This window comes from Syngnathus floridae, chromosome 7 (assembly GCF_059516105.1).
Source record: "Syngnathus floridae isolate MCC-2025c chromosome 7, RoL_Sflo_1.0, whole genome shotgun sequence".
Lineage (NCBI taxonomy): Eukaryota > Metazoa > Chordata > Actinopteri > Syngnathiformes > Syngnathidae > Syngnathus > Syngnathus floridae.
The window spans coordinates 9327460-9354411 of record NC_142419.1 but is presented as its reverse complement, the minus strand read 5'-3'; the positions used below and the strand labels follow the sequence as shown (position 1 = coordinate 9354411).

The window sequence follows — 26952 nt, the reverse complement described above, 5'->3', positions numbered from 1 at the left end:
TATCTGCAACTGAAATCTGTTATGATTTGTTTTACTTTTTCATGTAAAATGACTGCAGTGAAAAAAATGAAAAAACAGCAGCAATGCTTGCGGTGGCCTTATATATCTGCATATTAACGTTCTATTTTCATTAAAATGCAAACTCGTGTCCATTCAGTTCCTGAAAATGTCTCCTACTAATTTAAGAGCCAATTAAGTTCGTATGTAAAAGACCCACTGTACACCGACCAAGAAAAACAAATTGGGTACCTCGTCACAGCTTTTTGCCAACCCATTGCCAACAGATCCATCAATGTTGCGAGTCTGTCCCCCCCCCCCCCCCCCCCCCTTTTTTTTGGGGTGATTATGGGATTCAACAAACTGCCAGGACTGTTTCAAGGCCATCCAAAACAAAGAAAGAGTAAATCTGCAGTTAGTCCCCCTGACTCACTCCACAAGGCCAGCTGAGCATCCCACTCCCTGTCCACTCGACAGCATATGGAGGCAAAGTATTGCCAACAGTGCAAATGGTGGCTTAGATCCATCTGAGCCCAACTGTGACATGGCAGCACCTGAGGCACCAGGCTTTTCTAACCACACTCTCCAACAATCAGACTATGGGAGAGCTGAAGAGAAACTGCTCCAATTTAAGCTCTCCGTTCCTTCGAGCAACAGTGATAGAGACGTCGTCTTTTCATATCCAAAACTGCTCCCCTAGGTTAAAACTGAAATGACAGCCCTGTGCAGTGTGTTAATTCAGTAGTAATGTTTGATTTATTTTTCCAATTCTCATAGAGTTTGTTTTCTCCACCCCTACCCCCACCCCAACAAATCATTGCCCTCCCTTTTTTTGATTTGTAAATAAATGTACAGCGACTTGCTGTCTCTAATGTGTCTTCTCACTGTGCCACAGGGTAGACATTAGTGGCGCTCGCTTTTGAATATGCATGTCATAAAACGCACATCAATAACTTGAGATGTCTGTGTTCTCCATTATTATCATTCTTTAATGCTACGGGTGGCGTGATTTAATGCCCCACACATTTGTCTCCTGACTGCCATTGCTCATCCACTGAGTTTCATTAGCATACAAAGCCCTGTTTTAGTAGTGGGGGGGTTGTGGTAGATAGCAGCCAGCCCTTAAGCTCATCTTCTTAACCCCTTTTGTGTGTGCTTCTTGCTGCTAGGGTTGAAGAAGATGATTTCACTGAACATTCCGGGGTGCGCAGTCACACTCCTACACTTTGTCTATAGAGCCAGAAGCTTGCAATCCTTCTTGCAGAGCTACTGGAATGTCCCCAGATAGTAAAGACAAAAGGCATGGAAATAGAAAGGCAAAGGTTAAAAATCATTCAGGCATCAATGCTTACTCAGCTGAATTTGTATTTACGTGAAAGAGATGGAGAATAGTAAAATAGGCAGTTTATTTTGGGGATATTTCATCCCTTTCATGAAGGGACTAAAAGATCTCCTCCTATTCCAGCTGGGATACTGCATGGCACGCTTGTCATGTGTTTGGGGGCTGCAGTGTAAACTTGCTGCCAGGCTTGGCCTGAAAAATGCATCCCTATGTAGGGAGCTGCTGCCTTGAGCAGCATGGTGGTTGTCTGCCCTCATCCTTCTAAGTATCCCGAGCGTCTCTTGGCCCTTCCAGCTTTCTGCTCCCTAAATGGAATGCATCTGCTGTAGGTGCAAAGGAGAGGCTGCAGTCAGCAAGCTATTCATTCCTCTCTAGTTTTTAATTTGCAAGAAGTAACAACATTTACAAATACAATTTGGACATTGACGGAGCTTTTATGAATTTGTATTGTATTTGTATTCACAATGCTATAGATGATGTTGAAGTGTAGATTTTCAGATTTGATTTAAGATATTTTACAAAATAACTTACTGTAGCATTCACCATTTAGCATCAATTGTATGTCAATTATTAGTAAATTTAACCTACATGGAAGAAATGATTATGAAAATTTTAGTGATTGGATGAAGACCACTAAAGTCGAGCTCATTGACATCACCACAATTGGAGTTTCTTTTCACATATTTTCACATTTTATTCATATTTGGGTTATAAAGGGGGTAATTCGGGGTCTTATTTGGAATTTTTAAATCCAGTTGTAAAGGTAGTCACATTTGCATGTTTGCATCAACACTGAATGTTAACGGCTCTACTCACACTTTGCACACCCAAATATGTGGAGTCTACACTCACACAGACTCCCCCATGGCTAAGGCAGCTGTTTGCTTTAATCACTTGCATTACAGTAAGCATATCCCTGGAGGGTAGCACTTCAAGATGAAGTTGAACGCTTCCATCTTACCATGTTAAAGCAATTGTAGCATCCTATATATCCATCACCATGCAAAGGCAACATTGGACAAAAAATAAATGTAGGTCACTGAGGGTTCATGTCAGATCTTATCATGCACTAATGCTGCAAAGTTGTTCACAAGGTGAATCTGCGAAAGTAGTTGCAGTGGTTTTTTATGTATTCTTGATCTTAGCTGGAATGCCTGCAGAAAAGAGGGGCCTCTGTTTGGGTGGCTGCATAATGAGAACAACTCAAATGACAGCAATTTAACAGAACGGCACTCAGTAAAGCAAACAAAAAAGAACCTCCAAGGCCAAATACAGTATTTGTAATTTGGATAATAATGATCACAAATGATCAAATGGTGGAAAATATATCAATATAAATCTACACTACCATACACAAGTTTTGTGTCACTTAGAAATATCCTTATTTTTAAAATAAAATTGCTATTTTTTCAATGAGGATAACATTAAAGTCTGGGTTAGTGTCTGGGTGACCCCAGACCTTTGAACGGTAGTGTAGCTCTTCACCCTGGGCCATGCCATCACAGTGATTTAGATTTTTTTGGGGGGGGGAGGCGGGGTGAAATTGTTTCAGTAAAATTATTGATATTATTGAATAATCTTTGCTCAGGTCTATTGGTGAGAGTACGTAATAGGTAAACTGAAAAGTACATCTGCAGTACGTGAGTTATTACTGCGATTGTGTTTAACCCAACACAGCACATGAAGTGCATATTTGCTATACTTTATTTTCTTTTGTCAGCAGTTGCTGTGATTTACTCTCAAATACTTAAAACGTTGTGGTTGCGCTCCAAGTTTTAGCACCAGCCTGTTGCCTGAGACCGTAAAGTACAGCTCATTCAACTGTGAGTGGAGACCCTATTGTGTGCGCGCGTGTGTTTGCGTGCGTGTGCGTTTGTCAATGTTGGCAACACTTAAATATGTGTGGGTTGCTGCATGCCTGTTAGATGAGGTGTCCTGGCTGTGCCAGAATGCTCTGTGGCAACGTCTGCTACCCTGTTGTGCTCCAGGTAATAGCTGACATTTCTTCATTTGTGTACTTAATTGCTGATTTACACTGCCGCTAATGACATGTGAAGTCAAATCCAGATTCTGTAATGGGTAAGGGAATCTAGCCAGAGGTGTCCAAACAGTTCACGCTTGTGCTTCGTTTTCCTTGCATCCCTTCTTTCCCATTCTGTCTCTTCCACACCTCTGTCACTGGCTGACATCCTTTCTGCATCCTTTATTTATGCACTCTTTCATCAGTATGGAGTTCTCCTGACAAAATGCCAAGTCATATTGTCACGAAAGATCAGAGATGAGTTTATCTCTGGCACTGACTACACTTTGCCTTTTTTTACTATAAACGTATTTCACGGTCTTCTCGTTCATCCAATCCCACCTTTAGATGACTTGTTATAGTCCCTTTGTGCTGAGACAAACCAACATTTTAGAGATCAGTTGGCTCGAATGGAAAGCAGGCGCATGGAACTCCAGTCAGTAGCTCAGCTGTTATAGACACTAAACAGTCACGTTCATGATCGTTTCCCCCTGCATTTAGGTAGGATTATGAATTTCTGAAGAAGAGCACAATGTTTTGTTTAGGATTATGGATTGAATGAACATTTCCATATGAATTGTATCCCAATCAGCAGCATAATACAGTTAAGGCCATTAGAGTTTGCCGCCATCTTCTTTTCCATATCCGTCGTGGTTATGAGCTGGGGACAAAGAGATAGCCGGTGAGATCATCCATTCATTATAGCGTAAGAATCAAGCTATTTCCTGGAAATGAACACACAATGGGCTGTGATATATGGGATTCCCTCTTCCGTGTAAAAGCAATCTAAGTGTCCTTTATGATTTCATTCTAAATCCCTTGTCATTGTCTCGTGCAACCAAACAGTGAGGCAAAATGATGGATGGTCTTGTAAGTGTGAAGAAAGCGGATAGAGAATACTTTGTTTATCATCCACCAATGTTTTGTGAAGGAAGGGTTAACTATTAATTATGCTGAAACTGATGTTAACCCTGCCCTGCGTTTGGCTGGCGACCAGTTCAGTGTATACCCTGCCTACCGCCAGAAGACTGTTGGAATAGGCTCCAGCATACCCACAACCCTTTTAAGGATGAAGCAGTTCAGAAAATCAAAGTCAAAGTCAAAGTCAGCTTTATTGTCACTTTCTCCACATGCCAAAGACACACAAAGAAACCGAAATTTTGTTCCCCCCTATCCCACGGTGACAAGACATGGCCCACAACAGACAAACAAGTAAACAAGTATAACAACAGCGTGCTGAATAAATAATGAATAAATAACACAACAAATAAATAAATAAGAGGAGCAAAAAAAGGAGCAAGTGCGCGTACAGCAGACATTCCAGAAAATAGCGCAACAGTGCCGCACGCTACGCAGAAGGGGGTAGCGAGTTTAGGGTCCTAACAGCCTGGAGAAAGAAGCTGTTGGCGAGTCTGGTGGTGCGGGAGCGCAGGCTCCTGTACCTCGTCCCAGAGGGCAGAAGGTCAAACAAAGAGTGAGCCGGGTGACTCACATCTCTCGCAATCGAGGTTGCCTTGCGGGCGAGATGGGAGGTGTAAATGTCCTTCAGGGAGGGGAGCGAAGCACCAATAATCTTACCAGCCGTATTCACTATGCGCTGCAGGGCCTTCAAGTTCTGTTCAGTGCAGTTACCACCCCAGACAGCGATGCAACTGGTGAGGACGCTCTCAATGGTGCCACGGTAGAATGTAGACAGGACTGCCTGAGGAGCACATGCACGCCTGAGCTTCCGCAGGAAGTACAGGCGGCGCTGAGCTTTCTTTGCCAGTGACGAGGTGTTTGCGGACCAGGAGAGGTCCTCACTGATGTGCACCCCCAGGAACTTGGTGCAGCTCACCCTCTCCACCACAGCACCGTCGATGATCAGCAGCAGGTGTTTTGTGTGACCCTTCCAGAAGTCAACAACGATTTCCTTGGTCTTGTTGACGTTCAGCAGGAGGTTGTTGTCCCTGCACCACGTGGTCAGAAGGTCAACTTCCGACCTGTACCGAGTCTCGTCGCCCTTCGTGATGAGACCCACCAGAGTCGTGTCGTCAGCAAACTTCACTATGCGGTTGTCGCTGTAGGTCGCAGTGCAGTCATGCGTCAGCAGGGTGAAGAGCAATGGACTGAGCACGCAGCCCTGGGGGGCCCCCGTGCTCAGCGTGATGCTGGCGGAGATTTTGTCGCCAACACGCACCACCTGAGGCCTCTGACAGAGGAAGTCCAGTAGCCAGTTGCAGAGGGAGGTACTGAGGCCTAGCTCGTCGAGTTTGCAGATGAGTCGCTGCGGCACAATGGTGTTGAAGGCAGAGCTGAATTCCACAAACAGCAACCTCACATATGAGTCATTTCTCTCCAGGTGGGTGAGGGCCGAGTGGAGGGCAGAGCAGATGGCATCCTCAGAGGACCGCTTGGCACGGTACGCAAACTAGAAAGGGTCAGTGGTGGGGGGGAGAACGGATTTGATGTGCTCCATGACAAGCCGCTCAAAGCACTTCATGATGATGGGCGTCAGTGCCACGGGGCGGTAGTCATTGAAGCAGGACGGTGCAGGTTTCTTCGGCACAGGAACGATGGTGGCAGCCTTGAAACACGAGGGGACGATGGCCTGCTGCAGGGAAACGTTAAAGATGTCCGTGAAGACACCCGACAGCTCCCCAGCGCAGTCCTTCAGCGCTCGACCCGGGATGTTGTCAGGGCCCGCCGCCTTACGGGTGTCAATAGCGGCAAGCGCCCTCCTCACACCGTCGGCAGAGAGGCGCAGGGGCTGCTCGTGTGGGGGGGTAGTGGTCTTCAGCGGGCAAGTGCTGTTCTGGGCTTCGAAGCGAGCAAAGAAGCGGTTCAGATCGTTCAGCAGACGGATGTCGCCCTCACAGCTCCTCGGCGCGGGCTTGTAGTTCGTGATGGTCTGAATGCCCCACCAAAGGCTACGAGCGTCCTTGCTGTCCTTGAAAATGGATGGACGGACGGACGGACGGACGGACGGATGGATTTGATCTTTGCATACCACTTTGTTTCCAAAGGATGTGCTTTGCCTTGATTGGTTCATTCGTGACAGCTCAAATATTCAAGGCACTGTTGACCTTTGGGAGTTGTAGTGAAGGGGTTACACAGTTGCCTGGTGTTGAAATATTGGTACTTACTCAGTCCAAGCACTATTAAGGTCATAGTCAAATCAAGTTTTGAGTAATATTTTGAAAACACACTGCTACTATAATCTGTATCACATTTTAGTTAAGCCAATCCACTTCAATTTACTAGCCCAAGGTGAATTGTAAATTTCAAAGTTGAAAGCAGTCAAATGTAATGCCATTAATGCTACCCATTGGACACGATTACCTTTCTTTATTATTTCTTTTTCACCGTTTCAGACCGTTTAGGATCACAAATGAGATGGAACCTTTGACAACAGATTTTGAGAGAGGGGTGCACCTTGGACTAGTCACTAGATACAGTATCACATCAACATAAATTATAATAACATTAAAACATTAATTAACATTTACTTAATGGCATGATTATTTTTCAGGTTTTGTAGTCTCACTAAAACCCCTGTTTGCCTTGCCCTATATCTTTATTTGCCTACCATCTGTTTTGTCACCGTGCAAGACTAACATAAAGCAAAACAAATCCATATATCGCCATGACAGCGTCACTCTTCTCACTACATTTCATTTGCTTCTTTTTAATCATGCTTTCCTGCTAAATGGCTAGTAAATAATGAGTAGGTGTAATATCTCTGTCTTCATCTTTGTCAGTCTTTCTTTAGCAGTGTCAAAGCTCAATTAGAACAGTCCAAAAAGTCAGTTGCTGTCTTGCAGCATAAAATGTGGATCACTGGATTACTTTGTTACTTTTCTGAAATTCTCATGATCTGTCACATCATGGGGAAAAAATCACTTTGAAGACATTGGAGTAGGGGGACTTTTGTGTGAATGATAACAAATGATGTACTTGGAGAAGGTCAGAAGGAAGAACAGAAAAAAAGATGTATGCATCTCTTACGTCTTTAGATGAAATGTTCAATTTTGTCAGACAAAGCTCTCAATGTCACAATGCCAACAGACGGCAAAACTACTGCATATGTTCTGAAAAAGAAACATTTGAAAACAAGAAGAAAGATACATTTATATAGAGATTTCAAATTCGGCTGAATGATTGATTGACTCTCATCACCCAAATATCATAGGACAGTTGAAACAGTCCTTGCTCTGTGAAACCATAACTATTTTGCAAATATCCTGTGATTATCAAGATGCTTTCCTTTCAGCAGCACTGCAATAAGGGATTCCTTCGTGCACACAAGACGATGTAATCCACATAAACAATCAAGTTATTTCAACTTCTCAAGGTTTGTTTTTTGTCTGCCGCTCAGCACGACAAACAACCTTCAAATCTCTGAACACATACACTAGCACACATCCATGGACAAAATGTGTTTTTGTACGTGTGTATTTGTGTTTTTAGGCACACAGCCTTTGATAGGATTAATACTGATCAATAAATGCATCTGTAACAGGATTAGGACTGGAAAGATGGTGACATTCAAGGCACTGTTTGGCACTTGATTTTCACATTGTGTTGAGAAAGTCATGCTCTGGTATATTCTTAGAGATGAGATTGATGTTTCCTATTTTTGAATTTAGGATTTAATCTTCCTTGACGTGACTGTGTTGGGGGAAATTTACTTAAGGTGAGTTACACGAATTATGTGTTTCTCACAGGCTAAGGTGACTAAACTAGTCAAGCTTAGTCAAGTCGGTATCATGCTGTAAAATTTGAAAATTGCTCACATTTATTTTATTTATTTAATGGCCTTCTGTCAGTCTGGTTTAGCAATTATTTGATTGTGAAAAGTGAATAGGTAATATTTGTTACAATTATTTTCTTTTTCTTCAAGGTGGGTGTTGTCAGTTTGCTGATTAATGCTGTTAAATTCCTTGAAACTAACTCACGATTGTAGAGTAGTGTTTCTCAAATGTTTTACCCATAGTACTACATCAAAAAATGGTTTCAAAAAATTGCCACCATCATGACCAACTAAAACATATTTGCGTAGTAGGCCAAAGTGTTCATCATAAATACCCGGGTTTTATTCCAATAAATCACTGTAAAATGGGGCAGAGGAATTTGTTGTTGATAACAGGAGTACAAATTAGTTAAATGAAAAATGTGCCCCAATAAATGTTTAGAAACAGTTCTTGAAGATGAAATGCTATCATACTACACTAAAAAGTTAAATACAACTGAGCGACTTGGAGAATAATTTGTTGTCTCTCTAGTGACTAAATTGAGCCTACTTAGCACAGTTTAAGTAAGTGGTCTTCTATCAGTGCAAGTATTCTGACATGTTCTGTGTGGTAACAGTGGGATGTCTTCACAGTGAGGACTCATTTGTTAAAGGTTACATTGTCAAGCCTATCTCACTTAACCTGACCTTTTATATCCTAACATTATCTCCATTTATTACAACAAAAGAGCCAATCCATTGAGGTCATGTTAGTTATATCTACATGTTGCTGGGCTGGGAAGGCAGTTTCAACATATGCCTGTGTGGGAGCCTTGCAGATTTATTTTTCCTGAGTTCTCAACTGACATCTTGCCCAGGAATGCTACAAAATCCTGGACTAACCAGGCAACTCCAGATAAAGGTTATAAGCAAGGTTAACTCGATGAGTGCAGTTCAGGCAAAACAAAAAGATCATGCGGGAGGACACTGGAACTGTCCAGTAAAAGTGAAAAATGACAAAAAGACCTTTACGTGCGAAGAGTCTTGAGTAAGTACTTTTCGGCACCTGCTTTGGCTCACGAAGATTTTCAAATAGGAGTTTCATGGAATATAATCTGGGATTATAAATCTTGAGTGAGGACTCATTCTCGCAACTGGAATTGTCTGGTTTTTTTCAATGACTTAGCTTCTGTGTTCTGCCTTAATATGTTTTTATACCCAATGAGCTAATTAAGACTAAGTCCAAAGGTGTCCATAAGCCTAATCATCGGTTGACTGTGGCCGCCCAAGATTTCCAAATGAGAAACAAATTTGGCTAAGAATTGATAATGGAAAATTAGAAAATATAAATATAGAGATCAGTGGTTTTTTTTAACTCTTTATTTTTTCAAAGCAATGTCAGAATATTATTATAAGAAAAAAAGTCAGATATCCAATTAGACAAGACTTGAATAAAACTGCATGTCGTGTGTGTGAAAGCAGTCACTTCCTCATGTAAAGACTATGGAGTTCATTTACAAAGCCGCTAACATCAACTCCATAACTGCAGAACGACTTCTGGCAATTTACATGCCAGACATATTGAAATTAGTTTGCACATGGTAGAAATATTTTTGGGTAAAATTGTAGCGGTAGCATAGGGAACAGTATCGGGGTTCAAAGCTCTTACACCACTGGGATCTGAATTATGGCCTCAGGCGTTGCTGTTGGCAAAAAAAGAAGAGGGTTCAAGGGGGGTTTAAAAAAGGGAGATGAACGGTTTCGAATGGGGCTCTTTTTATGTCTATAGAGTCAAATAACTAGACTGCTGAGTTGTTAGATGTGTCGAATTGCACCAGGGGAGAGTAAGAGAGCTAGGAGACACTAACCTGAGATTAGAGGTACCTGAACCTCGGCATCAAGCCTCTGCTATGATCCGCTGACAACTTCTCTATTCTGGCTCTGATTCCCCATCACTGTACAAATTACAGGATCGTCCCCGTCCAGCCTGGGTGTGTTGACACCGATTGACACCGGTGCAACAGTCAATGTGTGGTTGAACCTTTCTATTACAAGTACCGCAAGGGGTGTCAGTAGCTCAGGCGGTTAAGACATTCCCATGGGGCCTGGGGATTCACTTGGAAGATTCACAGAAAGGCAAATAAGTAAAAATTCTAAGATATCGAATGAAATATTGAACAGTTGGACAGGCGCCTTCAAAACTTTAGAGAGGTCAAATTAATTTCACCTGTAAAGTCTACGGTAAATTTTAATTCAATCCTGAAATTTGACTTGTAAGACATACGTATAAGTTGAACGTTTTCATCATTTTCTGCCAAATTGAAAAGAACAGACCCATTCAACAAAAAACTTAAAGTAGACAAATCATATTGTGTGGGGGGGATGCAAAATAAGGTGGTGGGCCAGAGCTGTGTCCCGAACTTGACACTTCAATCTTGCGATTCATCCTGTTCAGCAACACAATAATCTTTGGGTGGATCATTCCAAAGACAAATAATATGAATATCAAGTCGGTATCAAGGTTGTATTGATACTGGCGAGATGAAATCAATACAGTGGTTTCGTTCCAGTCTAGTATGCACAACTGTAGTCTCGTCAAACAGGTGGTAGCAATGTTGCCGGGCTTGCTGCTTCGGTCTCAGTGCCAAGCAGGCGCAATTTAATAACCCCTACCCCACACCCACCGCCGTCTGCCGTGTGACTGAGCAGCACTAAAAAGCAAGCAAGCAGCCGGATCTGCCCACCCACCAAGACATGTACAAGGCGTACAAGAATGACAACAGCAAAAGAAAAAGTCGGTGCGGAAACGACTCTTTTGTGATAAATTTCCTAATACCCATTGCTATACTCTTTCCGAAAAGTAAAAATGAAACTCCCTTTTTGAAGAAGGTTGACAGAAAATAAGGTTGGAGTCAATCGTTTGGTGGAAGGTCATAACATAAAATATTTTACCTGTGTCACATTTTTGATTCCATATTGTTTTCCGCCACATAAATCATATATATATACTATATTTATATCTATACTATATAAAAAGTATTATTTATACTTTTATTTTCCTGTGGGAGGAAGCAGAAGTAATTGGAGAACCCACTGGGAAAGATTTCAGAGCTTTCCTACTGTGAGCCAACAGGACTCATGGCTACATCCACTCAGCTGCTCCACAGGACTCACTTTAAGATTTCCATTTATTTATTTATTGTTTAGGTTCCAAAAACTAAAACTGTGTTACCTCTGTTTATAAACTAAATTGATTTTATTTGTTTGCCAAGAGGATGATTTATAGCTCTTGAAGTTCTACTTCTACTGATGAGTTGATTTCCATGTACCATAGGTCATTTGATAAATGACTGTTTAAAAAAACAGAATTACAATTTGTTGATTTTTTTTTTTTTTCAATTAGTTTCTGGGCCTTTTGCCCACATTATTTCTGGCAAACCTTTTCTTATCGTTACCCTCCCATTTATATTATTGCCCTAAGTCGCCCTAAATCCTATGACTACTGTGCCTCACACAGCTGTGCACTTTGATGGCGTTTGCTAATGTACTGTAAATGGCATAAAATATGTCAAGCTTAGTCCTCTGCCAGCTCTCGCTTTTACATCATTTTTACACCATTTTCTGAATCCGCCATTTATTTATATGAAGGCAGATGTGATTTTATGTCCTCTGCTCGGCTGTATAGTGCTGCTTTGGAATGCAAATGAAGCTTTGATTGAGAGATTTCCATGAAAGAGGTGTTGTGTACGGGGTGACAGTGAGTGTGAAAGCACGTCCAAGGCGAATGGGGATGTTGGGTATTCGGGGCGGAGGGGGGATGTGATGCGCTGTGGGCTGTCTGGAGCTTGATGATGTACTGCTGTAAAAGTGGAAGTCTGGGAGAGGAACAGAGGATATGCCGCTGTGCTTTTAACTCAGGGCCCGTCCGTGATGTACAGACTGAGCAGGCAGTCAATTTCATCCGGTGCACTTGCCTATTATAAAAATCACATACCCGTTTTAAAACGCGCAATAGTTCCTTCTCATTTTCACCGCTTAAGAGACATTTTCTACACCTCTCTTGAAAATCATTTAAGGACAAATGCCCAAGAACGGCTTTTGGGAGGTTTCAGATCAAATTAGAGCAGTTATTGCCTGCTTACTGCCTCATATGCACTTAAAAATAGAGTGCATGCTTAGCTCTCTGTTGGCATGTATAATGGCATCTCACAGACTGAAATGGATCTCTTTATCCTTGTTTGTGATAGTGTCCTTTTAGCAGAGGTGTGCCATTATGTGCCAGTAGTTCCTGTGACTCCTTCTTTATGTCAGTGCTTTCTTCGTCACCTCGATAATGCCTCATTCGAACAGCTTTGCAGCATTTGACAGGTTACCTACGTAGCCTGAGGGGCCCTTCCTCATCACTAGTGTACATATTTGACTAATGCAACATAAATGGCCTGCACAAATGGCTAAAATCTGGGCGAATTCAACATTTATGATCTTCACCATCACCGACCTGTTTTTATGGGAGAAGCTGCTGACAGTTTACAACCTACTAACCAGACAGGTGTTAAGTTCAATAGTCCCCCAATGGCACTACTGAGGTTGTTAAATAGCTATTCCTTTTCATTCGTTTTTTTTTTACCAGTGTGTGGAAATATTGAAAGCAAATGAAAGCACTGATAGATTTATCCCACTCTTGACGTTTAACCAAGGTTGGTCTGGCAGACACAAGAGGAAAATATGAATGTTGTGGGTCTCCCATTGAATCCCTCCATCATCCTTTGAAAATGACACAACGGCTCAGTAACCCTCCCCTGAGCTGTTACCTCTCAGAGAGCCGTGACTGCTTCAGTGCAGTAGCATTTGTGAGGCGGTGGTGAAATGCCTAATGGATACACAAAGGCTTTGAGCGGATAGATTTTTCAACAGTCTGAATAAGTATTGATGAACTAACTTGACACCAAAGAAGGATTTATGCACAGCCTTTTGGGCCTATGTTTTGGAATAAGTTGAAACAATGCCTACTACATCTTATTGCTAATTACACGTACCAGTCACAAGTTTTAACAAGATATCTAATATGTGAGCCTGCGTGAATAAACAACCTTTAGAAGTATAATGACTTCACTTGCGATTTGGTGACATATTCATATGATTGCTCTAGTTTTAATATTTATGTAAAATTGAAAGTTTATTCCTATAGCGGAGTTCTGCACATTTTACTTTAACAAAACTAATGAAAACTGAAGCTAAAATGTACTTAGTTTCCGTTAGTGATGGGAAAATTAACTTCCGATTTTGCCTCATGAACCTGTTTTTTTCTCCACTCCTCGACATAGCACTGTTTTTCCAGATATCTCATTCAACAAGAAAGACGGCAAATGCTACTTAATAATTAATTGGAATTTGTCAAATCCTTTTTGTTTATCTCACTGAAATACGATTAAAACCTGCAATAAGGAAGCCATGCAGCAATTTTCAGGTGTGTACACAAAAACAATGTAACTCTACGTTGAAGGTACAAAAATGTAATCTTCACTCACTTGACAATAGATAAGACACATCATATTTGTTAGGTTTACATGCATTAATGTAAAGGCACTTTGTGTAATGGCCATGGCTGGGCCGCTGTCACTTGTGATTTAACCTGGCACTTTGGCGGTCGCGAGCTGCTACTCCAAATCAAGGCTAAGTGGAGGATTCATCAGTGGGCTGTCGAGATGAAACACTCGCCCAGCGGGGACAGGGAGATGAGGCCCTGATTGGGACAAATATGTCTCCCCCTGGAGTCAGCTCTCATTCACCGGTCTGTGCGCCATCTGAAAGAAAGAGAAATGTTTTGATTAGGGGTCTCTTTCAATGTCACAGCAGCTCACAATGAAGAACGAGGTGAGGCTGTCTTTGAGGGAAGCAAATAGTTGAGGAGGATGAGAGGCAAATGGTTGTCTCCACTGTAGGGAGGGTGGGGATTTTACAGAAAGCCCAGAAAAAGCCTTACTGTTAATGGTGCCACATTCCTTCTTGAAGGAACATTTCAATTTGGTGTTTCTTTTGCTGTGATGAACTATTTATTTTCATCGTCAGTCATTTATGTTACAGGTAGTGCCAGCTGTTATCATCATAGCAGGGCATTTTCCATGCCTTTTAATTTACATGCGCGTCACTGACACACTCTTTATAGTATGATTATATTGCCATGTCTTTCATAATTGATAATAAATTTAACTGTGAGTATATTTTTAAGATATTTCTCAAACTATAATGAGAATACACTAAGTGCATAGTTACAATTTCAACTCCAACAATAGAATTGAAATCATTAGCTGCTGTATCCCGTGAGAAACGGAGAATTTTCTTTCCAGCATTTTGGTCTAATGCATTTTTGAAATTCTTTCACTCTTACACTGGTAACCATCCATTCACTCAAATACTCCTAAACCATTGCCCATTTGTAAGAAAACATTAAGCCTCTGTAACACAATTTCTTTTCAATAGAGGCAAGGTTTAAAAAAGTAACATAGGAACAAGGATGTAAACATGACTGAAGTGTCTGTGCATTAGATGTAGTATCAAGCCCCTCAATGCATTTTGATCCATATTATCCATTAATTCCCATTCAATCTATGGCACCTTTAAACAACTACATTCTATACCAGTGAAGTATTATTGAAGTAAAGGGCATGATGCTACATGTCCCGTTGAACCAAACGATTCTCAATTTTACATCATTTTAATCTCCTGGGACCTTATGAAAGACTCATCATTCCTTAATGAATATGAACAGTCCTAGTGTCCCCCATTCTAAAAGCCCCTCAACATTTTCCTTCTCACAAACAAGTTTTCCTTGCAAATCCTCAAGTGCCTAGATGCTCGGTAAACACTTGCGTGTTTCCTCTAGGGCAATAGCCCACGTGGAATTGAGTCCTGCCAACAAATGCTGCCACAAATACTCCAGCGGGAGAGGCAATGAAGAGGTGTAAGTGCATTAGATGTAGTATCAAGCCCCTCAATGCATTTTGATCCATATTATCCATTAATTCCCATTCAATCTATGGCACCTTTAAACAACTACATTCTATACCAGTGAAGTATTATTGAAGTAAAGGGCATGATGCTACATGTCCCGTTGAACCAAACGATTCTCAATTTTACATCATTTTAATCTCCTGGGACCTTATGAAAGACTCATCATTCCTTAATGAATATGAACAGTCCTAGTGTCCCCCATTCTAAAAGCCCCTCAACATTTTCCTTCTCACAAACAAGTTTTCCTTGCAAATCCTCAAGTGCCTAGATGCTCGGTAAACACTTGCGTGTTTCCTCTAGGGCAATAGCCCACGTGGAATTGAGTCCTGCCAACAAATGCTGCCACAAATACTCCAGCGGGAGAGGCAATGAAGAGGTGTAAGTTGACAAAGAAATGATGTAAGGATAGAGCCGAGAGACAGAAGAGACGTTTCCTTTTCCATCAGAAGCAATCTCCTAAACGCCTTATACTCTCTTTGGCCGTCCCTCATTTGCATCCCTTTTATGCTCTCCACCCCTCTTGCCATTAGGTAGAAGTAATGCCTGAAAATGTACTGTCGTTTTGAAAAGTGACTGGATTCATTTGCCTGCACTCTTTTAATCAATACCTACCAAGAGGAGTTACGTGGCTTCCATTTATGCTAAATATAATGTATGAATTACTGTGGAGACAAGAGCTGTGGCTCTATGATGATAATTACAATCAGCGGTGAGACAAAGATCACACAAGCCCGGTGAAGGCTTAAGGCGGGTGCACTTCATGCAAAGACTTACAGGATTTGTTTGTTTTATGCTCTTATTTGAGGATTTCATTTCAATGGATACCTTATGACCTTTGGAACAATATCTATGGAAGCGGTCTGAAAAAATGCAGCCGGAAGAGATGTAATAATCCATTTGCGGCCCATGATATTCAAGTCTCTGATGTCCATGAAATCTCACTTCCTCTGGCCGCGTAGCTAATGATAAAGTGTGTGCCTCGGAGGCCCTCCTGCTGTTGCCATTTGTAATTTATAGAAGTCATCATCTGAGGTGATTCATCTTGATTGTGCCTTGGCAACTGTCATGCACCACTAATGCACAGTGTGAGAAATGGAATAAATACGACTTGCAGCAGCACCCGTGTTTGTCTTCCCAGCGTCATGAATTTGCATTGCCGCTGACACATTTTGCTCCTAATGACAGGCGTCATATTCCAGATAGGCGAATTGTGTTATCACTCGGCATTCAATGTGTGTTACAAGGGGATGGGCAAAATGGGAGGATTTAAACACAATGATGAGGAAGATAAAGTCACTACAATACATGTCTGCTCTAATGTGAGCGATAGGGCCTCGTGAATTATTCATAATTATTAGCCATTGTTGTTGGCAGCTACATTGAAGAGCTCAAATTTTGATATTAATGAGTGTAACAAAAACCTAGTTTCACTGAAGGATTGGGCCTTGTTCCATATCACAGTTTCTGCTGAAAGCTTGGCCAGAGGCAGATTGGAATGTTTTCAAGTCCAGCTTCAGAATTGAATTAGAAAAGATGATAATAATTTCAATAAACACTACAAAGGATGTAAAATGTGTTCCTTGGCAAATGCTTTGTCAGTGCTGCATCTTGCCTCTTGGTGGCTTGAAATTTATCTGGACTTGTGTATATTTTATTACTTCCCAGCCAGTGTTAATGGCAGTTTCTGGGCTTTGTTTGGCCTAACCGTTTACCAATGCAATTTAAAACTCCCATTGTGTACAGTACTTGCATGCCTCGTGCTTTTGTTATGGCTGGCAAAGTATTTTCATTTGAGGCATGTCACTTTCATCAGAATTATTGACTGCTTTTACAACCGAGTAAATGTCAGATCGGCACTGCTTCATTGTTTGTTTTTTTCATGTGCACTTTGTAAGCTTATAGTGTTTGATCAGAAAATCTTTGTAAATTGGCCAATTTAATGAAAATGCCAACATATGTCTAAGGCTCTATCTTGAACGGCGAATGATTGTGAGTGTTTTCAAAGGCAACGCATGTGCTCATGTCAGAGGTCATCATGGTTAGTTCAAGGTCCCAAATGTTTGCCAAACTTTTGCCTGTACTTTTCTTGTTGCAAGAAAGTTTTGTTCCAAATTACTAAAACCACCATCTAGTTAATTAGTAGTTAACAGCAGTGGTAATGGCCATCGAGAATTTCGTGCGATTCCCAAATGGCCGGTTCATCTCAGGGCCGTTCACCCCCCACCCCACATATTGCCAAATACGTTTTGATGTCCAACCCCCCCCCCCCCCCCCCCCCATACACAGTTATGTTTCATTCCTCAATAATACGTAATATGAATGGCGTGTGCTAAATATCAGTAAAATAATCTTATTTTCGTTATTTATACTTTTACTAGCACATGGTCACAGATCATCAAATGTGTTTAATTAATAAGAATTACTGGTTAACTTATGTGATGAGCCCATGCTCTTGCACACTGTAATTTTATAATATCATAAAACGTAATTGACGGAAGAGTAAATTTAATGGCCCCAGATATGGTGAATGTTCCAAATCTTTTTTGAATGAAAGGCAAAGGTATACTTTCACAAACATGAAAGGATGGATAAATTTTGGAACCGCACTGATTTTGCTGTCCATAATTACGCGGCACAATCAGAATTCCATGTGCAGAGTGGGTTGATGCACACTGGATTTATGACTAATCAGGGTCTGGAGATTGAAAGACAAGGATAGACATTTGTGGAAAAGAGGGAAGAATTGGGAGGATGCAAATTGGCGAGCTTTAGTCAGAAGAGACATATTCATATGAAACAATAATCCCACTTTGAAAGTATGTGTTTTTGTTTTTTGTGCAATGTGGTTCAAACAAAACCTGCTGATGCCCCTGCTGCGAAAGATTATGAAGGGTTTCTTTTTTTTTTTTTTTAGTATTGTTCTTTCTGCCCTGTTGTTTATTTCAAAGCTGAAAACAACCAAGTCCTGCAATCGTCTAGCTTGTAAAATATCCCCTTAGATGTATTCGAAAGCCATACCTCCAAATAGCTGTTAGTAAATGGCGAGAGCAGGGGGATAATAGTTTTTGATAATGATCTTGGCCTAAGCTTTAGTGCTGCATGGCCACATGGTGCACAGGCAACATGCTGATTATTTCTCTGGCCTGAATGTGTGACTATAAACATCATTTCCAAGCTGAATTGATTGACTTCAGCGATGAATTTGGGGGCAGTTAGCCCTAAGGAGAAAATAGCCCTGGCATGTGCTGAAATGGCAACAGCTATCCAACAGCAAACAAATTATCTGAAGTGAAACAACAACAGGCAATGCAAAGTACCAGCTTGTGTCAAAAATATGGGTGTGTGTAAAGTCTGCAGCCCACAGGAATAACTCCCTGTCAACATTTTTTGGCCTTGATGTCCATCCACTTTGGATCATCTAGTTGATCTATATGATTACAGTGATTAACATATTCAATTGATGCAATGAACCACTTGTCATTTCTTACAACTTGTAACTTGCGGTCACTATTACAGGTGGATTAGATGAAAAACAAAACTATCAAAAACTGTTAAATTATACGATGAGTTATTCAAATCTAAAGGACATTTGTGAATATTTTGGGCAACAAAAACAAAACAGTCAACAACTGTTAAATTATATTAAAATATGCCCCACGATGAGTTATTCAAATCTAAAGGACATTTTTGAATATTTTGGGCAACAATAAGTTGACAATATTGAATTGTTGCAAAGCTAATATGTGATAGCTCCCAACGAAGTAGTATGTATAAGGCGTGGGTCATTTATTCATTTATTTCTTTATTTATTAAGGCTTCTGTTGGACTGGGCATATTCGCCAGGGCATATAATTGTTTTGAGTCTGCTTGAATAATTATATTTATAGACAATCATTTCATCATTTTCTCCCAATATTAACCTTTGATGTAGATGTCCATCAACATTCCAGTATTAAATATTTCATATAATGGCTGTGCTGATCTCCTGCTGTTTTATGGCAGAATAATTTATAATCTTTGAAGATTTAATCTGCGGTTACATCAAATCCATCTTTGAAATGTTCTAAATACGATTGCCTGTGAATGACAAAAAAAGCAAACTGAGGACTATGACCTTGACTGTCTTTGTGAACTAAATAGGGTTGGCAAACAATCATTGTAGAAATCTGTGGGGTTTCTTACGGGGAAAAGGTAACTGTGATGATAGATAATGTTTTATCAAACACATGGGAAAAAAAGCATAATGCATGATTTAGCAAATCCAAATTGCTGAGCAAAACATTTATCTGATAGTGTCACTAATCTCCTCTCCCTGTGGGTGGTATATGCACATGAAGTCCTATTTGTGCTGCTTTGCACACATAAACCAACAAGATTGTTCTATTCTGTAGACTCTCAACTCCTATAATCAAGAGCCCCTTCCAAATTGGAAGGTCTGATCATATCCCGTTGCAACTGCCTATCCATGGCCATTTGTCTCTCTCCAACCTGCTTTTCCTCATTCGGGTTGCTGGCATGCTAGGGACAATCGGAGTTGTTTTTGGACAAAACATCGTACACATTGGACTGACTAGCCAATTGCGGCCATGGTCATTTTTTGCATTGAATTTTTTTTAGACGGTAAGATCACATAATTCCTCAACCAGTTTTCACAAATCTTTGTTTAACCATAGAGATTGGCCATGGGGGGGGGACTAATTCCCTCGGCTGATCACATTGGGCCACTGGTCTCTTCCAGTGAGGTTGTTGTAGACTAGTGAGTGATCCATCACTACTTGAGTCCACTTTCACTGATACACTTAAAGGCCAACCTGGGTCATTTAGTCAAGGAGTGACAGCAATTGTTTGGATTCCAGTTAAATCAAGCAGACCTCAATATCCATTTAGCTTTCTCAATGTTGGCTTCAAGGGGAATAAACTGTGTATTTGTTTGAAGATAAAAAAGAAAAACTTGTCCATTTGTTCAATCTGAGTCTTGGAAGCCTTTTTGTTTCTGCCAATATCAGGAGTCTCGAGTTGATTTTGTATGATTTTGTATGTGTGTGCGTGCGTGCGTGCTACAGATGGAATGGTGCAACGACCAAATGCAGCTTGGAACAGGGTTTATTGAAGGGAAGGGGGGTGGGCAAACAAAGACACAGGCGGGATAGAGACTCACGGCCAGCAGACAGGCAAACAGAAGTCCACTCGGACACCGAACAGATTCTGACCGTGAGCCTCCACACAAGACCGGGGGGAAATGGACGAGCAGGACAGGAACACTAGGCGCGGATACGGACGGAAAGCAACAGTAGACGGCGACCAGGAGAAACACATGGGCAGGATTTAAATACCGTATTGGCCCGAATATTAGACGGTGTTTTTTGCATTGAAATAAGACTGAAAAAGTGGGCGTCATCTTACATTCGGGGTCTAGACATTATACCCATTCACAACGCCAGACGGCGCCAGATATCTTTAAAGCGAATGCTGATCTTAACTCCCCAGGCCAAAGCGAACCCCTGTCACGAAGAATAAAAATAAAAATAGCGGTAGCACGAAGAAAAATAAAAATAGTGGTAAGAAAGAAAAGAGAAGAAAATAAGAGAAGAGATAACAGAAAATGGTGATTTGAATGAGGCAAAATACCATGCTTTTACTCTCGAAAATATTGTTATAATCATTTGTTTCAGGTGTACTGTAATTATTTTCTGTATAAAAATTACATTTGGTGTTTAAAAACTATTTTATCAAACTTGAGTCTTGTAAAAGAGGGGGTCGTCTTATAATCAGGGTTGTCTTATATTCGGGCCAATACAGTACATGAGACAACAAGAGGGAGCAGGTGACAGACATTACGGTGATGTGTGGCTGAGGGAAGTTGCTGGCTGAGTGAGCGTCCCACGACACGGACGTGACAGTGTGCCATTCTATCTTACAACAATGTGGCTTTTTTAGGCATGTGTTTGTATTGAATATAACTCTAGGGTGGCGTAAAAATCTTAAGACATTTTTTTGATCGGCAGGTACTCATAATACCACCACCCTCTACTATTGTGTCTGCCGTAGCGGTTCCCATTAACAAGCACTCTTCCGCTAATGGAGTTCACTGCACACCACTTTCTGCATGAATACGCAGCAAACGAGTGCAGCAGCCGTAGTTGCACAGTTGGAATACATGGATGCTAGCTTGAGTTAATGTATGCCGTTGGAGCACTGTTGGAAGATGAGATGTTGTTATCTGCCGTGTGCACAAGCCCAGCTCGGCTGTTTGAGGAGGACATCCTTCATAAATGAACCAATTTGAGGTGGAACAGCTGTCTCCGAGTCTGCACTTCAGTTCTGAGATTACGCTTGACACCCTGGATGCTTGTATCTCATCTTTGCATCATGAAGAGCCACGTAACTCATTTGTTGCTTGTCCTCAAGAGTTCTTTTAACATGTGTTTGACAAGAGATGTGGGTAGACTTAGAAAGTCACGTACGTATGTTGCAATTCCCATTCATTTCCCCTTCATTGCATTGAGCCATTTGAAAGAAAAAAAAAATCATTCTAAATTATCTCCTTTGAAAAAAAATATGTAATTAGCCTAATTTTCCTCTAATTTATTAATTGTGTCTTCAGGTGGAGAGTCCATGTTTTCCCAGCAGCCACAGGACTTGGTGGTAGTGGCTGGCCAACCTGTGACATTACCATGCTCTATCCCTGGTTACCATGGCATTGTCCTGTGGATCAAAGATGGCCTGGCACTCGGTGTTGGCAGGGACCTCTCAGGTAAGGAGCACATATTGCAGGTCCCGTGAAGAAACCCATAACTAATAAAGCGGCATTATGTGTGTGGCTGTGAGCACAGAGAGCGAGAGAGAGAGAGAGAGAGAGAGACATAGAACGAGAGAAAGAGCGAGAGGAGAGGGAATGATAAACACGCACGCATACACGAGCGCACCCACACAATCAATGAATGTCTCATCTGCCAAAAATACAGTTGTAGACAAGATGTTACATGGAATATCAATTAGTGCATCACATTAACATTAATAACCAATTGTTCAATAATACCTCCCTAATTATTGTTATTTAATTATCTAGTATTTTACAGAGAAGCTAGAAACGCCTAACCCAATTGCACTCACAATACATTATGTTTGCAATCCAAATTAATCTGTTTATCAATTTAGTTAACAGATAGTGACCCCTTTACCGGTTTTTCAAAGATTTATGCATATTCAGCCTTGAGAGAAAGCGATCACACATCACCAAAGATTCAAGCAATGACATACTGAATGAGGAAATCCGTTGAAGCTTTGAATACCCAAATAATTTAACAAATTGTTTGTTAAATTACTTCACCACATAATATGCTGCTCAATAGGTGCTTGGAAGTTAGCTAATTAGCTCATCCTTCAGCAATAACTCCTAAGCATAGATGTTTCAAGCCCATTTTGGTGGGATGTTTAAGCACCACTAAATTGAATCCCAGCCTCCATAAAATTAAAGTTTTTTTTTGTTTTCTGTATCTGCATACATTTTTTAAAAAAAAAGTGCATAACCACGGTGTACTCGGTTGAAATGTGGCATTTTAACAGCTTCACGGTGTAGATGTGTGCTTTGCCATGTCGATATAACTCAATGGAATCTAGGAGAGACCGGACCTCTGCCAAGGCAACAATTTAAATTTGGATGAGCACCAATTTGAACCCTTTACTAGATACCCATCTCCTACATAATGGACACCTGACTTTTGTTATTTCCATCCATGCATTTTTCAAAGCCAGGGCTCATTTCCTTCTCCAACAGGGAATTTATTTATTTATTTATTTATTTATTTATTTATTTATTTATTTATTTATTTATTTATTTATTTATTTATTTATTTATTTATTTATAACATGCTTCTGGTTACAATTAAAAGAAAGGGATTTGTGATTAAATTACCTTATAAACAGAGATTGGTTTTGGGATTGTGGTTCCCACTCTGTTTGATTATAATCCTACTTAAACTTTACATTAAAATGTTGAGTTAACTTGAGAAAACCCAAATTGATAGCCTGCAAGTTATAGTCCAAAAAATACGAGGCCTTCTATAAGCCTCTGTTAAAGGACAAACTTTTCTCAAATGCTCATCTATCAAATCTATGTATATAGATTCCATTATTTTCTTGTGAGATGGTAATTTAGATGGATTCACATAAAGCATCGTTAGACATTCAAATACCATTGCTTGTCCTTGACTGACGAGACTGTACTAAACAGTAACCTTGCAGTCCCCCCAGTCAGAGAGGTGAGTGCATATTTTGATTTTGTGCATTGGGAAAATTCATACAAAATGCCATCAAAGCCTCCGATCATATTTAAGTAGTTAATTAAAGAATGTGGAGACGAGCTCTCCTTGCAAAAGCAACAAGATTTAATGAGTTTGTTGAGAGAGGCAGGTTGAGGTTGAAAGTTATAAGTTAGATCCACCCTATACTATATATCTAGTGATGGACAGTCCCAGGGCAAAAAAATAGTAAATTCCAAATGGCTCATTCTTTTCATGTTTTCAGAATGATGCAAAAGCAGTGCGATCTTTTTTCTTATCGCCGCAGTAAAGTATACAAGGTCTGGTATAGGGTGAAATAGCTGCCTGCTTGGAGAAGATAGCTCCCCCAAAATACGTTATGATACAGATTGAGTGCCTTGTATTCAGGCGGATGACACTTTCTCAAAATAAAGAGAACCGCAGCTGGCCCTTTTATCACTCCTGCCTACATAGACATTTGAGGCATTCTGCAGTTAAATAGTGATGGTACATGCAAGATGTACACAGTGAAAAGAAAGCGACAGCTGTATACATAAAAAGTGTGCCAAATCAAATGTTGCGTGCAGCATTTCAATGATATACGTCTGCTTGGCTATTCAGCGACAGAGGCTGCGTGTGCAATGGCGTGCTCCGTCTGGGACGAGCCGCCATTCATGGGTAAGAGTGATTAAAATGAGACAAACCGTCACAGTGCAACACTCAAAATAAACAACACAAAAGCAAAGGATAATTCTGAATTTTCTACAATATATCATTTTTGTCATTCTGGTGAAGTAGGAAGTGAAGTAGGCCCTCAGAAAATACCAATCAGTGTCATAAATATGCATGACTAGCACACATCCCCTTTGTAGGATGATTGTGACTTCAAAAAAAACAACAACACCAAATTAATTCTTACTTGCACACATGGTAAAAGATGGAGAATGAAGTGTTTGTATCCCTGATGTGTATAGCACTTGGCGTATATGCAATTTATAACCAGCAGCTATTGGGATGAGAATGTGACAGTTGGTAGAATTTCATCAGTGAGTGAAAGTACATGTCGTGCGTGTCCATGTGTGTGTTACGCTTCCTTTTATGCAAGCACTACGGGTACCAGTCAGCTGAAACCTGTTCCTATCCCCTCGTGTTTACATTGGGTGAAACACAGACTAGGTGAAAGCTTTGACTCATTAGGCAATGCCTCAAGTGTGTCTTTGCTTACACACACAAACACGCACACTCACTCACACACACACGCACGCACGCAACCACACGCACAAGCACACACACACATCATTGATCCAGCCTCAAGACAAATCCATTTCCCTTAATGGATTCATTACTCCTTAATGGGCGTATTTTACATTGTTTGGTTTGGGTACCACATTACGACTCTGAAATTTCGCTGACTACAAAGATCAATGTCCCTGCGTACAAACACATCACATGTGCATCATCATCCGTCACCTGGTGCAGCAGCACAATTTTAGTCCTACTCAGAACATTAATGATCATGTTGCCTATGTGGGACAGAAAGGAAAAAATGAGAAAAGGCAACAGTATACTTTCCACAAAAAATTCAAATTAGTCTCATTATGGGGCCAGTTAGAGAGATTAGAATAGAATGTAGATATCTTCGACTGCCATTGGCACAGATTAACTGATTGGACAAATTACTTTGGAACATCCAAAACTGTGCACAATCCATGCTGTAAAAATGGTCCACTTCCAATGTGCTCTTTTTCCAAAACATGGCACCATAATAAACGTAAAAAAATTTTAATAAAAAACAACACCACAAAGCAAATTAATTGTACAGGCAATGTTTAAGAAACAAATTAATAGTCTTTGCTGTCATAAAAATAGAATTTATTAACCATATAATTAGGTTGAAATGGTTTTATGAACTCCCACACAAGTATATAATGAATTCAATCCTTTAGTTGAAGACTACAAACTGATGATGGACTCAAACACCCAATACCAGGGGTGTCACTAGATTTTATGGCTGTGGAGGCATCAACAGCGCAAAGTGGAGTATATGGTTTTATATTCAAATCTGTGCAACGGTACTGCCCGGCAGTGCCATCTACCTAATGCACTCAACTAGTGGGGACAGTAATTGCGGGTTCCATCCCTGGACTGGTCAGTGAGGGATTATTTTTAATAAACTTTTGCTTTTTACATTTTTTCCTGTAGTACTACAGTATGTTCTCCTTTTCAACATCCACAGAAAAAATAGAAATAATTATTTTATTTACAGATAATATAAAAAGAAGTGCTTCCTTTTGCAGCAAAAAACAGTTTAGAAATAAGTGTTTATATATTTTTAAAACACATTAAACAATTTAACAGCAGTAAATGTTCTCTTTGGGATAAATGTGCGACAAGAAAACCGTCACCAAACACAAAAAGGTGCTGCTGTCATTAACTTTTATTTTTGTATGAAATTAGGCTTAAAGTATGACCCAATGTAATGAAATTGAAATGGCACTAAACTATAGCAGGAAAAGAGTGATATTTCTCGTTGAGATTGTTGAACCATGGGAAGTTCATTTCATTTGAGCACACCATCGAAGTATTTTAACATGTCCCTAAATCACTACTTTTGGAACCTTTAAATATAAACTCGGATGTCTTTGACTGTGTGCAGTTTGACTCTAAGAATATGATACACTCAGCTCCTCTCTTGCCGTGCGGAATACAATGTGGAAATTATTCCATTCATGTCTGTTTCTTAGCGGGAGTTTCGCGCTCCCTTCTGTGTTCCCACAAGTTACACACTGTGCAGCATTTGCAGTGGCGTTTGTCAGCTTCAGATGTTAAAATAATTTGGTTGTGATACTTGCTTTGGTCTACCACAGCCTTTGAACATACGTACTTTGATAACGAACAGTTTTACATGTACTGTCTGTTGCTGTCAAACGGCAGCATTTCGCAAACTGGCTTCTTTGCACTCAACATCCAATCTTCTCTGTTTTTAGGGTTTGAGCTGTGAACTTGGAATTTATGATATTTAGTTTGTCATAATACATTCCTCAATGCATTTATAAAAGCACCACTGCCATTCAGTGTCGACTGGACATGTTACAATTTACAGCAATTAAAATGTTTCTTCTGAGTTTTTTTTCATGCAGTTTTTTTTTTTTTTTTGGGGGGGGGGGGTGTTGAATGATTATCTGTAGTTTTTAAAGAACCATGGAGCTCACAGACTGCCATTTGCCCATCACTGCTCTAGGTGAACTGGAGTGAACTAAATGTATATCATTGTGATTATGCAATGATCATTACCCTTGTGATCCACAATGTCATCATAGCTTTGGATCTCATCAATGAACATACAGTAAAATTGAGACTCAATGATTTTCCGAATGACCTTGGACACAAAATAATGTCGGCTATTTCAGGCCCTTTTCTGCACGTGTCTTTCCCCGTCAATGATTATTAATAGTATTAATTGAGGCTTTTAAATGTGATGGCTCTCTATAAACCCTTTTACTTTTACAACTGGCACTAATGTGACGTAGCTATCTAACTCGGCGTAGGACACATTGTCACAAAATATAAAATTTGAAGATAGACGTCATTATCACCTTCAATCTCACAT

At 40.4% G+C, this 26952-nt stretch overlaps 1 protein-coding gene across 4 annotated transcripts in view; it reads left to right on the top strand.

Moving 5' to 3' along the window:
* kirrel3b (kirre like nephrin family adhesion molecule 3b) overlaps positions 1-26952 on the top strand; it is a 259565-nt gene that overhangs the window by 179765 nt on the left and 52848 nt on the right. For all 4 annotated transcript variants that reach the window (XM_088381352.1, XM_088381355.1, XM_088381354.1 and 1 more), the window contains exon 5: positions 21686-21835. In XM_088381352.1, coding sequence (XP_088237478.1) covers positions 21686-21835 — 150 coding nt within the window. The remainder of the gene's footprint in view (positions 1-21685; positions 21836-26952) is intronic.